Source organism: Ptychodera flava, chromosome 4 (genome assembly GCF_041260155.1).
Source record: "Ptychodera flava strain L36383 chromosome 4, AS_Pfla_20210202, whole genome shotgun sequence".
Lineage (NCBI taxonomy): Eukaryota > Metazoa > Hemichordata > Enteropneusta > Ptychoderidae > Ptychodera > Ptychodera flava.
Window position 1 is genome coordinate 440,579 of NC_091931.1, and position 23,187 is coordinate 463,765.

The 23,187-nt window shown below is 36.7% G+C and overlaps 1 protein-coding gene across 3 annotated transcripts in view; it reads right to left on the reverse strand.

Annotated features, from left to right (window-relative positions):
• Nucleotides 1–23,187, reverse strand: part of LOC139130331 (E3 ubiquitin-protein ligase MYCBP2-like) — a 688,708-nt gene that overhangs the window by 337,011 nt on the left and 328,510 nt on the right. For all 3 annotated transcript variants that reach the window (XM_070696083.1, XM_070696082.1, XM_070696081.1), the window contains exon 25: nt 10,208–10,291. In XM_070696083.1, the coding sequence (XP_070552184.1) occupies nt 10,208–10,291 (84 nt within the window). The remainder of the gene's footprint in view (nt 1–10,207; nt 10,292–23,187) is intronic.

A 23,187-nucleotide genomic window follows, 5' to 3' on the forward strand; every position in this document is an offset into this window, starting at 1 on the left:
AAAAAGTGACATGGGACAAGTATGGATTTTAACTGTAAACAAATTTTATTCAATATATAAACACTGAACAGTATTAAAAAATCAAGCAGGTAGTAATTTGTAAAAAATACCGTCAAGGACAGTGTGCTCACATTCAGTTTGAATTGGTCTATTCAAGAAATATTTAAACCAGGAAAAACAAGAATGACAAAAGCAAATAAGGTCTGAAAGGTAGGTTACTCGAGGTCATCTTTGGAAACATGCATATCGACTTCTATAGCAATGGGACAAGCAGATCCTAAACGCATAAGCAAATGTCAACAACAAAAAATAGACAGAGAAGGCTTGATAAAAAGAAAAGGTGGGAGTGGTAAAAAAATGTACAAGGGATCTGGTAAAAAAGTAATGCTACCTCATCAATCTTCTAGACCCTACCCCCTCCTGAATATCAAATGTTCCATCCCTTGGTATTACATAACGCCAGATGACAGGAAATATATATGCAACCTTGGGGAGTTTTTAATTACAATGGATGAGTGTTATCATTCTAATGTAAACAGCACTTAGGTTAGTTACAGATAGTGAAATGCCTTCCACTGTGAGCGGTGATTACAACATCTGGAATTATCCTGGATCCAAATTTCTCATCAGTTCTTGTATGTCTTACATAGAGTAGTTGCAAGAATTAGTCCGCAATGAAAAATTTACCTCAGCTTTGTTTTCTCAATCAAATTTTCCTACAAATTGATACATTATGTTCACAGCCTTCGAAACTGTCTCATAATATATCCTGGGTTGGTGTAGGTCATTTAAGGTCACAAACTGAGAAAATTACCTGAACTATACAAATATGGGGGTTCCCATCACTTTGATTAGAAAATTTATCTAATAACATCCCTCGGGACTTTATACCAAATTACAAAGCTATCAAACAAGTTATTTTGAGAACAAGTTTTCTTGACCAAAAATGACAATATTGTCTTAAAAATACAAATTAGTATATTTCAGGACAATTTCCACATATTTAACTATTGTCATCTCTGTACATCTGTGTACCAAATATAAAAGCTGCCTGTCCAGGGGTTTTAAAAAGAAAATACTGTTTGACCAAAAATGACAAAATTGCTCCAAAATAGTAATTTTCCAAATTTTGTCATAATTTCAACAAATTAGAAGAGTAACATCTGCGCAAAGATCCAACCCAAATTTGAAAGCGATTGGGCTAGCAGTTTCAGAGAAGAATTTTTACTGAAAATGAGACAAGCGACCTTGCGGCCAATATAGCTCCGCTGTGTTTATGTAGAGAATAACTATTTTTGACGCATGTTGGTGAAGAAGGTGGAAATCTTTGATAGCTCATTTCAATGGCCAGAAAAAAGAGGCTAAAATAGCTGCAAAAATATACAATTGAAGATTTCATCATAATTTGAATTTTTACATCGGATCATTCCAAAGAACACGTCCACTAAAGCTATCTGACGAGTAGTTTTTAGAGAATAAAATTTTCTGACCAAAAATGGCAATAATTGTCTCCAAAAATAAACAGAGGTCCAAAGTCCCTGAAGCTACTATAGACATGGATACAAAATTAAGTATTTCCTGACTGTATGAAATTATCTCACTAAGGTCATCCTAGGGACTTGTAAACCAAATATTAAAGCTGTCTGACCAGTGGTTTTGAAAAAACAAGCGACTCAACAGTTGACAGAGCTCTGCTGTGTTATGTAGAGAATAACCTTTTGTGACACATGTATTGATGAAGAAGGTGGATATCTTTAATAGCTCATTTCAGGATGGCCTGACCAAAAATGGAAAAAAATTCCGTGAAAATACAGATTTGCATATTTCATCACAATTTTAACAAATCTAAGTTGGGTTATCCCAAAGCTGTCTGACCAGTGGTTATGAAGAAGAAGATTTTTTACCAAAAATGCCTTTTTGGCGCTAATTTGCATATTTTCAACAATATCAAAAAATTAATAAAAATAGTTTATCAAAATCATATTTTATCCACACAACAAATATCAAATCAGTAAGTACTGCAGTTCTCAAGATATTTGAGTGGAAGGACGCCTCACAAACGGACATGCATACATACATGCATACAGACTGACGGTGGACGCCTGACGGATACCCATCCCAGTAGCTTCTATAGACTATATTAGTCTATAGTAGCTAATAAAGGAGAGTTAATTACATTCTAATTAAAGTAAACAAGACTTCCTTAAATCAAGATTTACGTCATAAAAAAACAGCATATCTGTTAGGTTATAAAGAATTTGAGCTGGTTATTTTTTAATATCAGTATTTTCATCCTATTAACCAAGCACATTTTAACTTTCAAATTAATATTGTAAGTAAGTTCTGTTGAATAAGTTGAGATTGTACGTACTCAGAGAAAGCACACTGAAGAGAAAAATGTTTGAAACTTTAGAAGTTCAAGGTCATCAAAAGCATTATAAGCAATCATGTAACACTTTCATTGCACTGTTTACACAGATTGCAGAATTGCTATAAATAGCACATGTGGAATCTTACAGTCCAGCTTTACCATAAAAACCCTATCACTTTGACCACTCTTTTAATTGACCACTCTATTTTTTTCCTCAAAAAATAATGTTATTTTATCCTTACCAAGTCAACCATAAATGGAAATTAGAACTTCCTCTATCTCTATTTATTTGACCACCCTATCATGACAAACTATTATGAGCAATTTCTTTTAGATAACATACAGGGCACAATAAATGACGGTTCAGAATACATGTATATCAAAGTTGGGATTCAGGAAAGTTGCCTTTACATGTTTTAATCCTCCAAGATGGTAAGCATTTCACTATGAACTGTCAAAAAAGTTGAACTTTCTGATAATTCCACACTAAAATTATTTTGGCTTTGATGATTTCCTAATTAATTCAATTATTTAAAATCATATTAATTATTTTTTTCTGGGTGAATTGATAGGGTTTATACAGTACAAGAATTACATACAATGTAAGTCAACTTTGACCAAAAATGACAAAAAAATTCCTTAAAAATACACCTTTGCATATTTCATCACAATTTGAACAAATCTAAGTTGGGTTATCCCTAGGGACCTGTATACCAAATAACAAAGCTGTCTGACCAGCGGTTATGAAGAAGATGATTTTTTACCAAAAACACCTTTTTTGGCATTAATTTGCCTATTATCAACAATATCAAAAAATTAAAAAAAAACAGTTTCTCAAAATCATATTTTTCATCTACACAACAAATATCAAATCAGTAAGTACTGCGGTTCTCAAGATATTTGAGTGGACGGACGCCTCACAAACGGACATACATACATACATACATACATACAGACTGACGCCGGACGCCGGACGGATACCCATCCCAATAGCTTCTATAGACTATAGTCTATAGTAGCTAAAAATTGCAGATTTCACCATAATTTCAGTATATCACATATTACAATAATCCCGTTGAACCTGTATACCAAATATCAAAGCTATCCACTTGCAGTTTTTGAGAAACAAATTTTTTTAACAGAAATGGCAAAAATTGCCCCAAAAATACAAAATTGCAGATTTCATCATAATGTCAAAATGTCAAATTTAGTTAATCTTAGGAACCTGCATATCGAATTTCAAAGCTATCAGACCAGTACTTTTTGAGAAACACATTTTTCGACCAAAAATGGAAAAAATTACCCAAAAATAACAAAATTGCAGATTTCATCATTATTTCAATAAATATCATTTAGTTCATCTGTAGGAACCTGTATACCAAATTGCAAAGCTATCAGATGAGTAGTTTTGGAAATACATATTTTTTGACCAAAAATGGCAAAAATTGCCCCAAAAACACAAAATTACACATTTCATCAGAAATTCAATATATATTACTTAGTTCATCTATACAAACCTGTATAACAAATTTCAAAGCTATCAGACCAGTACTTTTTGAGAAATACATTTTTTGACCAAAAATGGCAAAAATTGCCTTAAAAATGCAAATTTGCATATTTCTGCACAATTTGAACAAATCTGAAATAGATCATCCCTAGAGACCTATGTACCAAATATCAAAGCTATCTGACTGGTAGTTTTAAAGAAGATTTTTAAAGACTTTTTTACCAAAAACGACAAAAATTGCCTTGAAAATACAAATATGCAAATTTCACCATGATTTGAACAAATCTGACTATAGTTACCCTAAGTAAACTGCACATCAAATTTCAAAGCAATCGGACGAGCGGTTTCAGAGAAGATGATTTTTTTACCAAAAACAGGAAAAATTGCCCCAAAAATACAATTATGCAAATTTCACCACAATTTGAAGAAACTTGACTGAGGTTACCTCTAGAAACCTCTATACCAAGTTTCAAATTAATCTGACTTGAAGTTTCAGAGAAGAAGATTTCTTGACCAAAAACAGGAAAAATTGCCCAAAAATACAATTATGCAAATTTCACCACAATTTGAACAAACTTGAGTGAGGTCACTCCTATGAACCTCCATACCAAATTTCAAAGAAATCTGATGTGCGGTTTCAGAGAAGAAGACCATTGTTGACGAATGGACGGACGGACGACGACGGACAATCAGCCTATCGGATAAGCTCCGCGTCTCTGACAGCGGAGCTAAAAAATCACCAAAAAATTCAGCAAAAATACAAAATTAAAGATATCTTCACAATATTCATAAAACTGTATACGGTTCACCTAAGGTACTAGCACACAAATTTCAAAGCAATCAAAACAGCGGTTGTAGAGTTATTAATTCTTGTCCATTTCACATTTTGTAAGCTCATTTGCATAATTTTGGCAATGCAGACTTCATTTGAACAAAATCCCATCTATAGCCCAGGATGCATCCACACACCAAATACCAAGCTGAAACGTGCAGTGGTTTGCGTGTTTTTGATGTTGACGGACATACTGTACTTACGTACATACATACATATATACATACACACATACATACTGTCTCGGGACCTCCAGTGTACCATTTTTTTGTAATATATAACAAGTGTGCCATGAGCTTCGATGGATACACTAATATCAAACAGCCATAGCTGTAAACTGGCGCAAAATGGTTTGATCCATGCAGAAGCTTGCATAGGGAGATCGAATGGAGATAGCACAGCAGGCACAGTGTATGTTTTCTGACCAAAGTACCTCGGAGTTTTCCAAGGGATATTGGAAGATTGGAGGGAAAGTGATAGGGGCTTATCAAAGTTGGTCTGCAGTTCATTTGTGTGCTGTTGTAAGAGTCCTTTGTTCTCTCACTGAACGGATTGATCACACCATACACGTTTTTTATCCAAATGAACATACAAAACAAAGTCCCGAAGTAGCGAATTCCAGCCATTTTCAAACCACACTGTTTGTCAGTGGGGTAAACAATATTCGCAAAAATCACATTTCCAGGCTAATAGACTTTGTTTTACGAAATCACACGTCCTTATCACAAAATAAAACGATCTTTGTCTTTAAATCACGGTCCCTCCACAAAACGGTCAGGAAACGCAATGTATTTCTATTGTCCTGATGCGCGTTGCGCTTCCGTTACACTGTTTATTCACGTAAAGAGATTATAGCGACTTGGTCTAACATTAGCATAAACGATGACACCATTTTTACCTGACATGCAATGAACTAAAGGACAATGCGCATGCGTACATAGGCTGTGTTTCGTATTTACACGTGCTGGTTGCGTTTGACTGGACAACACTTGCAGTCAACACCAATGTAATCATTACGACCATGATTTCATTTCTCATGATGACAAGACATCGATTTCAACACCTTTTCAGAGGAACAGAGTGAAGAGGTCTACAGTGTTCTGATTGTATAACTTTCAGTTTAAGTTAAAACGAAGTTCACATGCCCCGTCCGTGAAAACGAGTGCAAGGAGCCAGCGATTTTCGAGGACATAGGACATCGAAACAAAAATGACATTTCTTAAATGTAAATTTTCCTATTCGTAGCGGCATTGTTTTACAGCTACCGGGAGACCTGTGTGACACATCAAGCACATGGCTCGATAGGGCTTCATGACACGCCAGAAAAATCGCAATGGGGTTGAATCAAAACAATATTTTTCACGTAAAATTCCCGCCAATGGATACGTTTGATCACAAAAATTGCGTCGTCAGTTTATTTTTAATGGTGTTATACAAGTACCAAATCAAGAAAATCTACGTTAAATACCATGTAGTACGCAAGGCACAGCGATCAGAAAAGATTTCAAAGAATCGAACATCGACTCTGCGAGGGTCGCAAAAACAAAAGGGCGTTCGGCCGAGTTTGGGTCATCTACTTTTCTATCCTTCCCTTATACTTCGATTTGCAGTTATTGAATCGCTAAAATAAGTTGAAATTGCTTTCAATCAGATAAATAGGTCCCAATCAAACTTATTTGACCAGTCATCAAAACGAAAAACCATGAATATTTCGACTCTTCACACAACGCGAACACAGATCGTCAGTGGACGCCATTTTCTAAATTGCGGAGCAAAGCATTACACAATAAACTATCAGTTTGCGTCTCATTATAAACCTTTATTCAAAAACTGGGTTCGTCAGTTTAATTTTACGTATACTTTAATCACAAGAACAGACATCAGAATGAAACAGACCGTCATAATTTTGCAGTGTAGAGCGAACAAAAATTCATGTTCTCCTGACACATTATGAAAGACGCAATTCAATGAAAATGACCTACACGCGATAGCGTAATCAAACGCCGATTTAGCGCTGAAAATCGATTAGGAATAAAAAGATCACCCACTTTCCTTATCAAGAAATATTGCTTATCGAGAATATACTGACGTTTCAAAGTAGCTGTATACTTTACGGCCGATTCAGGCTAGTTTCTTCGTCGAAGACGACACCACCGTACCCACTCTTTGAGGGGACGCTACAGCTGGTGTGACGTCATCAACAGCGAGCGCCAGCGCAACGCGCATCCTACCAGCTAATCCCCTCGTTCGCACGTTTTGACAATAGCGTTTCCCGACCGTTTGGTGGAGGGACTGTGTTTAAATCAATGCGCCAGTAAACCGGTCCAGCAGCTAGTTATGTCATCAAGTCTGTAATGTTAAGGGTCATAACAAATGTGAGGAAATCTAAAACATTAAATATGTTGTTTTTTATCAATTTTATTACCAAAAGCGCATGAAAATCTCTGATACTTTGAATCAGCCATCCTGCATATTTCTAACATTCATCAAGACCTCATTTCTGTTCCACAACTCATTAAATAGTCCACAATGCAGGATTGGTGTACATTCCAAAACTACATATATGAAAGACCCCTAACAATTAGTTAAAAGGGAGGGGGGTTAGAAATTTCCCCAAACTATATAACCGCTGCTCTGTTTGGCTTCATTTTTCCGAATCGGAACCTTGGAACCAGTCTGAATATCTGTACCAAATATCAATGCAGTCTGTTCAGCGGTTTTTGACTTTTTGTCGTTTGCAGAAAATGGACACTGTCCGACACCGGTTGAAGCTAACCCTATATCACACCTTCCAGTTGTGATAATGACCTATGGTCATTATGTTAAAAAATACCGCCAATGGCGCTTGGACATAATGACCGCCTAGTATTATCGGCATTTATCAACAACCCCACTCACTGTGAATTAGACAGACCACGAAGTTAATGAGCAACATATAGCTGAAAGACTATTTTTCACACTGCGATTTTAAGCCCATTATTATGAGAAAAGAGACATTTATATGTATATGGAGAAAAAAGCTGAAGACATATTTTGTAAATTGTTTGTTAAGTGACAATCATATATGCATCTCTTGAAATTTTGTGGTTATAAGGTATAACAGTAGTGTAAGAATAATGAGGTTAGAATAAGTTAGTATAGCTAAGTTGACAGTAATTAAGATTACAAAATTATACACTAAGCTGAGGAAATCTGAATGAAATAAATGTTGAAAAGTAGCAAAAGTCATGGTCATCTTTTGTCTAATACCTTGTGTAAGTTCATGAACTTTACATAAATCTTGCTATAGATTTGTTGCTAATGGGCAATAACTGTGTTTCAGATCATTTGAGAGCAATCCATCCATGACAGGTTTAAATTGTAGTATACTTCTATTTAAAGGAGAGAAACTTCTAAAATAATTTTTTTTCCCTGTAATTTCCTGTGAGAACACATGGACAGATGCTCAGGACTCTATGCTCGTGCTACATTGATAACTAACCTACAACTTGTAACGGCATTGTCTAACCTGTTCACCCCAATTTCCTGTAGACAGGTCCACACTCACCACTGATAACAATGGGTTTGGGCCATACCATTGTAGTGAAAGACTGTAACATGTGAGGTCGTGGATACTTAATCTCTGGAATGTCAAAGTCTGTATATTGACTCAAGGATGTTTACTTAACAAATGCCTAGGGTCATCTCAAAAGTGAGAATCTAAAGTATGAAATATGTTTTTTTATTGCTTTTGATGCCCAAAAGAGCATAGAAATCTCTTATACTTCGAATCAGCCATCCTGCATATTTCTAACATTCATCAAAACCTCATTTCTGTTCCACAACTCATAAAACAGTCCACAATGCAGGATTGGTGTACATTCCAAAACTACATATATGAAAGACCCCTAAAATCAATTAGTTAAAAAGGGGGGGTTAGAAATTTCCCAAAACTATATAACCACCGCTTTGTTTGGCTCCATTTTTCGGAATCAGAACCTTGGAACCAGTCTGAATACCGGTACCAAATATCAACGCAGTCTGTTCAGCAGTTTTGACTTTTTGTCGTTTACGGAAAATGGACGACATCTAACACTGGTTGAAACTACCCCTATATCACAACTTCCAGTTGTGATAAAAATGGAGAAAAATAAAAATATATTGGACTCTGTAAATGTGTTGTTGTTGTTGTTTTTATTATTGTTGTTGTTGTTGTTGATAGTATTTGCAGAAAAGAACAAAGTATGCGCTGCGAAATTCAATACAGCCTTACTATACTATGCTCTGCAAAATTCAATACAGACTAACTATACGCGGCGGTGGATTGAGTCACGTGGGCGCATTTCAAATCGAACCAATAGCAGAGCCTGTACTGAACGAATGGGCCCGACGTGAAAACCCGGCAGTAACGTAAGTTTCTAACGTCTTGGGAAAGAACGTTCTCTTGCTATGGGTGAACTGGAACTGTTAAAGTTACCAAATTTTCATACGCAGATGCATGCAGACAGTGTCACCCATAGTCTTCAGAAGACGTAAGAAACCTACGTTACTTCCGGGTTTTCACGCTGGGCCCATCCAGCTCTGCTATTGGTTCGATTTGAAATGCGCCCATGTGACTCAAATCCACCGCCGCGTCTTTTAAATCTGAAAAGTAAGAGACGTACAGATACACTGAAAAACCTGCTGATTTGTCGACTTTTCATCGGTAAGAGGTAAAACTGTCTGAGTATGATTGAGAAGGACTAATGTGCTTTGACCCTACGTCGAATTTTACTGATTTTGATGCTTGCTAGGTGTATTTTTGACGATTGAAAAAAAGTGTGTGGCAATGAAGTGACAACCCTTGGGTAATGTTAGGCTGTATTGCGCACATGTATAGTTAGGCTGCAACGCACATGTATAGTTAGGCTGTATTGAATTTTCAATGCTTAGTATAGTTAAGCTGCAACGCACATGTATAGTTAGGCTGTATTGAATTTTGCAGGGCATAGTATAGTAAGGCTGTATTGAATTTCGCAGCGCATACTTTGTTCTTTTCTGCAGATACTATCAACAACAACAACAACAACAATAATAAAAACAACAACAACACATTTACAGAGTCCAATATATTTTTATTTTTCTCCATTTTTAAATATTTAATCATCATCATCATCATCAATATCGCTGTATTGAATTTTGCAGCGCATGTGTATAGCATGGAGGTAGCATGGAGGTAGCTTACCTCCATGTGTACAGTGAGGCTGTATTGAATTTTGCAGCGCATAATTTGTCCTTTTCTGCAAATACTATCAACTACAACAACAACAACAATAACAACAACAACAACCACTTTACTGAGTCCAAATATATTTTTATTTTTCTTCATTTTTAAATGTTTAATCATCATCATCATCACAGCTCGAGGACCCTTTGGTGTAAGTTTCAGAGTTGGAATTCTTCTCATCCAGTAGCTGCTACATCCTGAGATCCTAGTTCCAAACTAAATATGCTTGTTGTAACAATGTAGACAACATACCTGTATAGTACTTGTGGTATCTGTCCAGCATTGACATCTGTTCCATTATTTGATTTCTTTGAGCTTTTGAATTGAAAAATCACTCTGTGAAAACCAGAAGCAAAGTACATGAAAACGTTTCTCAGTTAGGCAGAATCAAATCTCATGTGGTTTGAATATTTATGAACAATAACACTGGTACACATTCATTGTTGCAAGACAGAGTATGCCACTGAACTAACCCAACAATTAACAAGTCATCGTTGATGACACAGTCCCCACTTGTTAATCAGTATTTTGATTACAGGTCTCAAAGAGGATAGAGTCCTCTTCATTAGGTCTGTGATAAAAATACTTTGAATGAATTCGCTTGATACATGTCTGAGTTATGGTTCAGGACATGAAAAAAATCGTAACAAAATGGTCGCACAGCGGCCATATTGGATCGCATCACAAAACAAATTGATGTGCATAGCTATGACATTGGTCGATGTCCTTGTACCAACTTTGAATAAAATTGGTCAAAACATGCGGATATGCCTGAGAAATGGCTCTGTACATGAAAAAATCGTAATAAAATGGCCGCCTGGCGGCTATATTGGATCGTATCACAAAACAAATTGATGTGCATATGTACGACATAGGTCAATGTCCTTGTACCAACTTTGAATAAAATCGGTTGAGATATGCCTGAGTTATGGCTCTGTACATGAAAAAATCGTAATAAAATGGCTGCACAGCGGCCATTTTGGATCGTATCACAAAACAAATTGACATGCATATCTATGACATTGGTCAATGTCCTTGTACCAACTCTGAATAAAATCTGTTGAAACGTGCCTGAGTTATGGCTCTGTACATGAAAAAATCGTAATAAAATGGCCGCCTGGCGGCCATATTGGATCGTATCACAAAACAAATTGACATGCATATCTATGACATTGGTCAATGTCCTTGTACCAACTCTGAATAAAATCGGTCAAAACATGCCTGAGTAATGGCTCTGTACATGAAAAAATCGTAATAAAATGGCCGCCTGGCGGCCATATTGGATCGTATCACAAAACAAATTGACATGCATATCTATGACATTGGTCAATGTCCTTGTACCAACTCTGAATAAAATCGGTCAAAACATGCCTGAGTAATGGCTCTGTACATGAAAAAATCGTAATAAAATGGCGCCTGCGGCCATATTGGATCGTATCACAAAACAAATTGAAGTGCATATCTATGACATTGGTCAATGTCCTTGTACCAACTCTGAATAAAATCGGTCAAAACATGCCTGAGTAATGGCTCTGTACATGAAAAATCGTAATAAAATGGTCGCCTGGCGGCCATATTGGATCGTATCACAAAACAAATTGACGTGCATATCTATGACATTGGTCAATGTCCTTGTACCAACTCTGAATAAAATCGGTCGAAACATGCCTGAGTAATGGCTCTGTACATGAAAAAATCGTAATAAAATGGCCGCCTGGCGGCCATATTGGATCGTATCACAAAACAAATGACGTGCATCTGTATGACATTGGTCAATGTCCTTGTACCAACTCTGAATAAAATCGGTCAAAACATGCCTGAGTAATGGCTCTGTACATGAAAAAATCGTAATAAAATGGTCGCCTGGCAGCCATATTGGATCGTATCACAAAACAAATTGATGTGCATATCTATGACATTGGTCAATGTCCTTGTACCAACTCTGAATAAAATCGGTCAAAACATGCCTGAGTAATGCTCTGTACATGAAAAAATCGTAATAAAATGGTCGCCTGGCGGCCATATTGGATCGTATCACAAAACAAATTGATGTGCATATCTATGACATTGGTCAATGTCCTTGTACCAACTCTGAATGAAATCGGTCGAAACATGCCTGAGTAATGGCTCTGTACATGAAAAAATCGTAATAAAATGGCCGCCTGGCGGCCATATTGGATCGTATCACAAAACAAATTGACGTGCATCTGTATGACATTGGTCAATGTCCTTGTACCAACTTTGAATAAAATCGGTTGGAACATGCCTGAGTTATGGCTCTGTACATGAAAAAATCGTAATAAAATGGCCGCTGGAGGCCATATTGGATCGTATCACAAAACAAATTGACGTGCATCTGTATGCCATATGAAGTAATCCTTGTATCAAGTTTGAATGAAATCGCTCCAGGCATCTCAGAGATATCTGCGTGAACGGACGGACGGACGCACGCACGCACGCACGCACGGACGCACGCACGCACGCACGGACATGACCAAACCTATAAGTCCCCCCGGACGGTGTCCGTGGGGACTAAAAAGCCTGTTTTTAATGAGGATAGTGATTGCATAGTATTTAATAAACATAGGGCCAATGTCCCTGAAGCTACGATAGACATGGATACAAAATTAAGTATTTCCTGACTGTATGAACTTATCTCACTAAGGTCATCTTAGGGCCTTGTAAATCAAATATTAAAGCTGTCTGGCTAGCGGTTTTATAAAAACAAGCGACCCAACAGTTGACAGAGCTCTGCTGTGTTATGTAGAGAATAACTTTTTGTGACACATGTATTGATGAAGAAGGTGGATGGCCTGACCAACCAGATATGAACTGAAAATGCTCACGTGTTTCATTATATATTGCAGTTATGTGTAAATTTGAACCCTTGCCACATGTTTGCAACTTCATTGAAAGTATTATGATCAGTATAATGAACAATAATCACCGCCGATTAATTCTAAAACGTCATGAAGTATACAAATCTGTAATTAGCTGAAATAAAAATTTCAAAGTTCTTTGACTGCTGTCATTGTATCACCATTTTATATAGCAATAGACATCAAATCAGGTCCAATAATCGTTATCATTCAAGGTAACTAAGAAAGTTACCAGGTCCAAGGAACATATTGAAAATGACAAAGGCAATGGGGTCATCTTGAACCACAAAGTAGTGGTGGTACCAGGTGTCCGGAATGGGTAAGCGTACCCTGCCAGCTAGCCGCATCCGTCAAGATTGACCCAAAGCGACAAATCCATTGTTATTTGGTGAATTCACCAAATTACTTTTGTGAGTCAAAATTTGGTATGCTGTCACTCATCATTTGAGTAACAGACAGGTCATATTTTGATACAACATCTCCGTATCTACCGTAGAACTTCTTAAATGATTTCACTAATCTACTTTCTGAGAACCCTTGCCTCACTAACTTTTGAGCTAATAGGCTGTGTCTAACTCGAAAGTCTTCATATGAATTGCATGCTCTACTGTATCTAAGAAGTTGTGAAATATACACACCATAAGCTGGAGATGATGGTATATTGCTCGACAAAAAGGGAAAGTTTATGATTTCAAAATTGAAATCGTCTCTTTTGTCATACAGCTTAGTATATAGTGTATTTTGTCTAATTTCGAACAATACGTCTAGTAGGTATGAAGCCCAGTCCACACTTTCAGTTGTTTCTTTTATTTCTAAATCATCTGGTAATCAAGTGTAATTACCGTTGGCCAAGTCCTTCAAGGCATATATGCCGAGCTGTGAAAGCTCATTAGATATGCAAATTATAAATTAGCTGACATGAAAATGTGAAATGACTTGCGATATTGTTTTAACCAGGTATAATCATCAATGTACATAGCATATTTTGCCAACTCTGATCAAGTCAATCCCAGTATATATCCCTAATAAACAAAGTTCATTAAATATGTAAATTAGGAATTGACTTAAGTAAAAATGCTTAATGATTGTCAACAATGTTGTATCATGGTATCTGCAATATATGTAGCAAGTTTTGTCAACTTTGGTCAAGTTAATTCAGATATATATATCTAATTAGGAAAGTTCATTAATGCAATTAGGAATTGGCTGAAGAGAAAATGCTTAATGACTTTCAATAATATTGTATTATAGTGTCTTTAATGTACATAGCAAGTTTCATCAATTTTGATCAAGTAAATTCAGATAAATATCCCTAATTATAAAACTCATTTAATATGCAAATTAGGAATTGGATGAAGTAAAAATGTCTTTTGACTTATGAAACTCATTTAATATGCAAATTAGGAATTGGATGAAGTAAAAATGTCTTTTGACTTTCAATAATGTTATATCACAGTATCTTTGATGTATATAGCAAGTTTCAACAACTACAATCAAGTTAATTCAGATATATCCCTAATTGGGAAAATTCATTAAATATGCAAATTCAGAATTGGCTGAAGTAAAAATGCTTAAAGACTTTTTCTAAAATGTTGTATCATAGTAGCTCCATATACATGTAGCAAGTTTCATTAACGTCGGTCCAGTTAATTCAAATATATATCCCTAATTAGCAAAGTTCATTAAATGTGCAAATTAGGAATTGGCTAAAGTTAAAACGCTTAATGACTTTCAATAATGTTAAATGAAAGTATCTTCAATATACATACCAAGTTTGGTCAAGTTTGATCGAGTCAAATCAGACATATATCCCTAATAAGGAAAGTTCATTAAATATGCAAATTAGCAACTACCTTTCATGTAACCCCTTAATGGTTCCCTCTGCTGATATATCTTGGTGTGATCAACATTTGTAGCAAATCTCATCAAATTGTGTGTGGTCGTTTTTAATGTATATCAGTTTTTTCTAAAATCATTAATTATGCAAATGAGTAAAATTATGCAAGCCACACCCACCCAAAACTAATCGGTTCTTGCCATGTGCCAATTATATATAATCCCATGGTATTTTTCTCTGTTTGACGTCATCGTATACGAGTGTTTTTCGCGGAGCCGTACAACTTCGAGCCGAAGGCGAGAAGTTGTGCGGCTCCGCGAAAAACACTCGTATACGATGACGTCAAACAGAGAAAAATACCATGGGATTATATATTTATCACATGAACAGTCTTCTTATTTTGCTGTGATGTGGATGGATCAAAATTATTGTAACAAACTGCATGGTTTTTATCGCGATTTTGTGTTTTATTTACGCGGATTAGTTACATTTATGAGTAAAGCGGCCAGTCACCCAGGAGAAGTGCAAATGTTTACAGGTATACTTTCATTCATAAATCCCATTAACCTGAAAATTAGATACATCCGAATGGTATCTCCACCAATCAGACATACGGATTCGGTCACGTGCGCCTGTCAATCATTGTCTCGCGCTGGACCGATGCCAAGGCAAGTCTGCCATCAGCGGACATATCTTTCACCGCGCTAGCGACGGATAACCACAGTATTTTGAGTTATTTAGAATATTTACAATTATATTTATGAAGTTAATGCAACAACACGATCGAAACAGTAGTTACCATTCTTAGAGATCCTGTGGCTTTTAAAATATCACAAGTTTACAATCTTGGCGAGCCCGAAAGTTTCAGATCGATGACACATACAGTGTACGTCTGTAGTGGGCACAGCTGCCGTCACCGGTCTCCGCCGGTGGCCATCTCATCAGTCTTCAATGTTTTCGTCTTACGGACTTTGATGTTTGCTGTGACACATATATCGCCCGTAGGTACATCCCAATTTTGTTACTTGACGGGAACTCTGTTCTGTTGTGAGTGTTGTCCGAGTCAACTTTCGAAATACATCGGATTCTACAGCGCTGCACTGTACAGGTCGACAGCTTATGTCTTCACTACAGCCTTACGCTGCAGGTTTGATTCCGATCGAGAAACAACGGAATAATTTGTGTGATGAAGGAAATTTATCGTTGTTCGTCGAATGACTTTATGCTTATGGCTTCTATGTCGCTTTCCCGAAGATTATACGGTACTCATTTATTAAGTTTAACTTTCGTTGAGGTGTATCTTTCGGGTTTATCGCCAACCGGGATCGCCAGGTACGACGTCGCTTGGCGATCGCCAGGTATGACGACCACCACATTGAGCTTTACGACTGGTGCTGTGACGTTACTGAGCCATTAAAACGATCGACGGTATCCTCATTCGATTCTTGGGAATAGCTAAAGCTTTAGCGACTCGAAATTTCGTTGGACATGCCTTCTCTGTTTCCATATCTGGATTTATCGGGTCACCTTTTTGTCAAAATGCCATGAGAGCACGGCATCGATCACGACAAATCGGTCTGTGTCGCGACGTGCATGTGCGAACGGTACCATTGCAGGAAAAAAGTTCCGGTTGATGACGTACAACAGGGGTAATACGGATTTCTTATCTGTGCTGGTGTACGTCACACAGGTGGAGATACGGGCCAGTTCATGTGATAACTGAATATATGTACCAGATTTGATTCTGATCTGACAAGCTGTTTTTGAGATATCGGACCAACAGACAGACAGACAGACAGACAGACAGACACACGGACACACAGACAGATAGACAGACAGACATGGCTGCGACATATGCTCACATGTGTAAACACGTGAGTAAAAAATGGCAAAATTAGCAGCAAAAATACAAAATTGAAGATTTCATCATCATTTCAATATATTACATAGATTAAGATAACGCCTAGGAACCTGTATACCAAATATCAAAGCTATCAGATGAGTAACTTTTGAGAAACAAATATTTTGACCAAAAATGGCAAAAATTGACCCAAAGATACAAAAATTGAAGATTTCATCAAATTTCAATATATCACACTAAGGCAACCCCTAGAAACCTGTATACCAAATATCAAAGGCATAAGACAAGAAGTTTTTGAAAAACACATTTTTTGACCAAATATGGCAAAAATTGCACCAAAAATACAATATTGCACATTTCGTCATATATTCATTATATCATATTAAGTTCATCTGTAGGAACCTGTAAACCAAATATCAAAGCTGTCAGACCAGCGGTTTTGATGAAATAAAGTTTTGACCAAAAATGACAAAAAAATTCCTTAAAAATACAGATTTGCATATTTCATCATAATTTGATCAAATCCAAGTTGGGTTTTCCCTAGGGACCAAATAACAAAGCTGTCTGACCAGCTGTTATGAAGAAGAAGATTTTTTACCAAAAACGCCTTTTTTCGTGCTAATTTGCATATTATCAACAATATCAAAAAAATTATAAAAACTGGTTTCTCAAAATCATATTTTTCATCTATACAACAAACATAAAATCAGTAAGTACTGCAGTTCTCAAGATATTTGAGTGGACGGACGCCTCACAAACGGACATGCATACATACATACATACATACATACAGACTGACGACGGAAGCCGTACGGACACCTATCCCAATAGCTTCTATAGAATATTGTCTATAGTAGCTAAAAAGGTAATGTTGAACCTTTAACAGCATTTCATTATGATCATAGATGTTGTTTGCTGTAGGAATGCTCTATGATAAATTTAATTTTATCAAATAAACTGTCAATGCTTCACCAGTGTTACAATAACCAGATGTAAACAAAGCCAACAATGGATAAACACTCATCAGTGTTGGCTCTGAAGCAACCAATACTAGCAGTGAACAATATATAAACCATACCCATGATTTCAAGTATAAAAATAGCATCAATGACACTGTAGCGCCCATCCTGGACTATTTAGTGTTTGTTCTCTGGTCAGATATTTGAACATGTGTGAAAGGGATAAAGTGCATGAAGTGAAAATACTTAAATGTAATGTACTGGAGACAGTGAAATATGTTTAATGTATTCAGAATATAAAATGGAAAAAATACAGAATTAGAAATATCGAATACTGTGATACAACCATTAACTCAATAAGTCATTGACAATGACATAGTCCCAACTTGTAATAGGAGTATTAGTCTTGATGGGGCAGGGAAATGTGGTCATTAAGAAGTATCACTGGAGTGTATATGTTGAGATCTATGGGCATATAGGTCTATGTCGTTGTTCCCAATTTGAAACACATGAGGCATGTCTAAGTTATGGTTCCAGACCTCTAGCAGTATTGGCCAGCCAAGAAATACATATGCGCATAATAAATGAGGTACAAGATGTGACATCTTGAGGTCTAATATCCTATCAAAATTGGAGGGTATAGAACTTGTGGTTACTGAGATATGCATATATATGTATAATCAAGGTCAAAGGTCATCAAGGTCACATGACATTTTGAAAAAAAAATTATATTGCTAATAAATCCCTATATGCCAAAAAATCAGACCTCAAGCTCTATTTGCTTGCCAAGAATTAGATGTGTGCATAATTAATGAGGTAAAGCGTCATGACAGCTTTTTGCCATACAAATTTCTGCAAGAGCTTTTGCCAGCCTAATGAGTTAGTGGGTGTGTGTGTCAATATGTACTGACTGGTAACAATGAATTTTAAATTTGACGCCTAAACCAAGCATGGCCAGTGATAGGACAGAAACGCCGTTCCACTTATCACGAACACCCCCACCAAGTGTAACAATTTGTTTATCGTGTCCTAAACGTTATTTTCAGCAGATCGTCCAACTTCAGATAGACGTAAGCTGAGCACAATCACCTAAGTTTTCTAGACAAAGCATAAAGAAAATTTCCAATGGCGCTTTACACAGTGTCGCATGACGATGCTTTCTCAAACAAGCAGGTCTTTGATGCTGAACGATTATGACTAGAAAGTCTATTCCACAAGGAAGCAGCGGCATTCATCTGTGCAGTCGTAGCTCTCGTTTTTCCCGGACGGATATGGATTGCAACGGGAAACTCCAAATCGTACGACGGAAAAAAGAGTTTTTTTCCGTCGCAACGTACGAGACCTATGGCTGCTGCTACGGCTACATATGAGAGAGAACGATCATCATAATTTGAGTCTTGTTGGTTGAGTTTTAAGAGAAACTTCGTCACTTGAACGGGGAGATCTGAATTCTAGTTTATGAAATCGAAAACTTTAGTGTATACAGAGTCCCTCGTGGTTTGTAATAGTGTAATACTGTCAGTAAAATCGTCTCGGGTTTATTGAAGGAGAACGGAAAAAATTGAGACATGATTCTTGAAGTTGGCGTGCAATGTTAGCCGTGAGTTGCGTAAAGCTTCCATGTGTTCGTGGCGTTACATGGGTCAGCCGGCATGTACTATGAGCATTTTTTCTGTTTGTCTAGTGAGTTAGTCAGCATATTAAAATTAGACTACAATATATCAAAATTGGACCACATATATATCTCACATGGATATACTAGGCTTACATTAGCGAAAAGATAAAAACAGCCCAGGTACGGGCTGAGCGAATCCTTTTCCCCTAAAACGCTAGTGCTCACAAACAGACGAAGTTGGTCAGTTTTTGTTTTATTGTTATGTCCCATTAGCCGAACTGTTCTGCACCTGTGAATGCCAGACCCTTGTCCATAACAACGGAGAAAACATCAGTTTTGTAGTCATTCAAATCACTTGAACTGGACCATTGAGACTTGTCATACCGTCGTACCGATCGACATGATCGCAAGCGTAGCACTCGTCGCTGACGCGTACTGCATACCATACAATGTCTACTTAGAGCTTACGGACATAAGCGAGCGCGTTCATGTATGGCCGTTGTTTGAGGGACTGTGGGGCTTAAAATACTCGAAATTATCGTGTGTCGCAAGGCATTTCTTTTCATTTTCCACCAAAATTGGTGACTTTGGTATTTTACAACATAACATGCACTTTAATAGTTTGCTGGTATTCATTTCAACTAACATCGTTTTTTGTCGCCGTTCTCAACTGCCGACAATCCAGTCGTTGTGGACTGACCAGGTGGGAGTGCAAAGAAATACTTAGAAGAGCCAAGTGTAGAATGTGGGATAGAGTGGGGATAATTTGTTTGCGTTCCTGCCAGCCTTATCTGAAGCATTCTTTGTAGTTTTATCGCCCTCGTTCACGCTGAATATTCATAGACGTGGGCACTATCCGGTTCTCAGGGCCTGGACCGGATAGTGCCCACGTCAAAATTTGTATGGCCAAAAGCTGGAATGGTGTGTTGTCATAAGGTCTCCCATCCTACTAAATACAAAGGACATAGCACTTGTGGTTACTTACTTATTGACATAAACATATATTTTAGGTAAAAGGTCATCGAGGTCACATGACATTTGGTCAAAAAATTTCTCTCCTATAGTTATCCCTATATACCAACAAGCGACCTAGCAGCCGATATAGCTCCGCTGTGTTTATGTGGAGAATAACTATTTTTGACACATGTTGATGAAGAAGGTGGAAATCTTTGATAGCTCAATGCAGTGGCCAGAAAAAAAATGGCTAAAATAAGCTGCAAAAATACACAATTGAAGATTTCATCACACTTTGAATGTATCACATAGGATCATCCCTAAGAACATGTCAACCAAAGCTATCTGATGAGTAATTTTTGAGAATAAATTTTTTGACCAAAATTGGCAACCATTGCCCCCAAAAATAAAAATTGCAGATTTCATCATAATTTCAAAAGATCAAATTTAGTTCATCTATAGAAACCTGTATACCAAATTTCAAAGCTGTTAGACAAGTACTTTTTGAGAAACGCATTTTTTGACCAAAAATGGGAAAAATTGCCCCAAAAATTCAAAATTGCAGATTTCATCATTATTTCAATAAATATCATTTAGTTCATCAGAAATTCAATATATATTACTTAGCTCATCTGTAGAAACCTGTATACCAAATTTCAAAGCTATCAGACCAGTACTTTTTGAGAAACACATGTTTTGACCAAAAATGGCAAAAATTGCCCCAAAATTACAAAATTGCAGATTTCATCATAATTTCAATAACTATCATTTAGTTCATCTGTAGAAACCTGTACACCAAATTTCAAAGCTATCAGATGAGTAGTTTTGGAAATACACATTTTTTGACCAAAAATGGCAAAAATTGCCCCCAAAATACAAAATTACAGATTTCATCAGAAATTCAATATATATTACTTAGTTCATTGAGAGAAACCTGTATACCAAATTTCAAAGCTATCAGACCAGTACTTTTTGAGAAACACATTTTTAGACCAAAAATGGAAAAAATTGCCCCAAAATTACAAAATTGCAGATTTCATCATAATTTCAATAAGTATCATTTAGTTCATCTGTAGGAACCTGTATACCAAATTTCAAAGCTATCAGATGAGTAGTTTTGGAATTACACATTTTTTGACCAAAAATGGCAAAAATTGCCCAAAAATACAAAATTACACATTTCATCAGAAATTCAATACATATTACTTAGTTCATCCATAGAAACCTGTATACCAAATTTCAAAACTATCAGACCAGTACTTTTTGAGAAATACATTTTTTGACCAAAAATGGCAAAAATTGCCTTAAAAATGCAAATTTGCATACTTCTGCACAATTATAACAAATATCTGAAATAGATCATCCCTAGGGACCTATGTACTAAATATCAAAGCTATCTGACCGGTAGTTTTGAAGAAGAAGATTTTTAAAGATTTTTTTACCAAAAATGACAAAAATTGCCTTAAAAATACAAATATGCAAATTTCACCACAATTTGAACAAATCTGACTGAAGTCACCCTAAGCAAACTGCATATCAAATTTCAAAGCAATCAGACAAGCGATTTCAGAGAAGAAGATTTTTTTACCAAAAATACCAAAAAATGCCCCAAAAATACAAATATGCAAATTTCACCACAATTTGAACAAACTGCAGTAAGGTCATCTCAAGTGAACTGCATATAAAATTTCACAGCAATTGGACTTGGGGTTTCAGAGGAGAAGGCAATTGTTGACGGACGACGACGACGGCAGACGACGACGGAAAATCAACCTATTTGATAAGCTCCGCGTCGCTGACAGCGGAGCTAAAAATCAGACTTCCAGCTCTATTGGCTTGCTCAGAATTAGATACGTGCATAATTAATGAGGTACAGTATGTGGTGTCATAAGGTGTCCAATCATACCATATATGAAGGGTGTAGCACTTGTGGTTACAAAGTTATGGACAAATATGTATATTTGAGGTCAAAGGTCACCGAGGTCACCTGACATTTTGTCAAAAAAATTGTATTGCTAAGTTATCCCTATATACCAAAAATCAGACCTCTAGCTCTATTGGCTCGCTCAAAATTAGATATGTGCATAATTAATGAGGTGAAATATGTGGCGTCATAAGGTGTCCCATCATACCATATATGAAGGGTGGTAGCACTTGTGGTTACTGAGTTATGGACAAATATGTATCTTTGAGGTCAAAGGTCATCGAGGTCACATGACATTTTGTCAAAATATCCGAGATATCTGCGTGAAAGGATGGACTCACGGATTGACGAACAGACGGACATGACCCAATCTATAAGCCCACTGGACTTCATCCGTGGGGACTAAAATTTGTGTCACTGCATCCTTTTTGCAATATGAATACGATGAGAAACTAAATTTTTATTTTTCGTGGCCTTATACATGAGAGTCTATGGAGATCTGTCTTATATATTGGAGTCTATGGACGTGTGAACTAAAAATATGCAAATTTCACCACGATTTGCCCAAATTTGGGAAAGGTCACTCCTATGCACTTCCATACCAAGTTTCAAATCAATCGGACTTGTGGTTTCAGAGAAGATGATTTTTTGACCAAAAATTGCAAGTCCAAGATACTGACCCAAGATGTGCACAATCATTTCAGGTCAGCCCAAAGTACTTACATGCTAATTTTTCATGTAATCTGCTCAGTGGCTATTGAGTTTTTCAATTTTGACTGTTTTTACATTTTTTCACTTAATTTGCATATTTTTGGCAATGACAACTTCATTTGAACAAAATCTCATCTACAGCCCATCATCCATGTACACACCAAATATCAAGATGAAATGTGCAGCGTTTTTGGAGTTTTTGATGTTGACGGACAGACATACAGACATACAGAAATACATACATACAGACAGTTCCCTTGCCTATAAGAATAGCTTCATTTGCCATATACAGTGTGTCTCCCCAGGATGTATTTAAAAGAGGGCGAAGACATGGTGCGAAGCACCACAAGCAACCGCGTAAGCGGTCGCGGGGGGGAGGTCAGGAGGGGGGTGTCCCCCCTCCTGCCGTTGGAGCTTTTGAAAAACAGAGATTAAAATGGTGTCATTTGGTGGCACTTGGGGAGTATTTTTTTCAGATTTTTTTCGTATAAA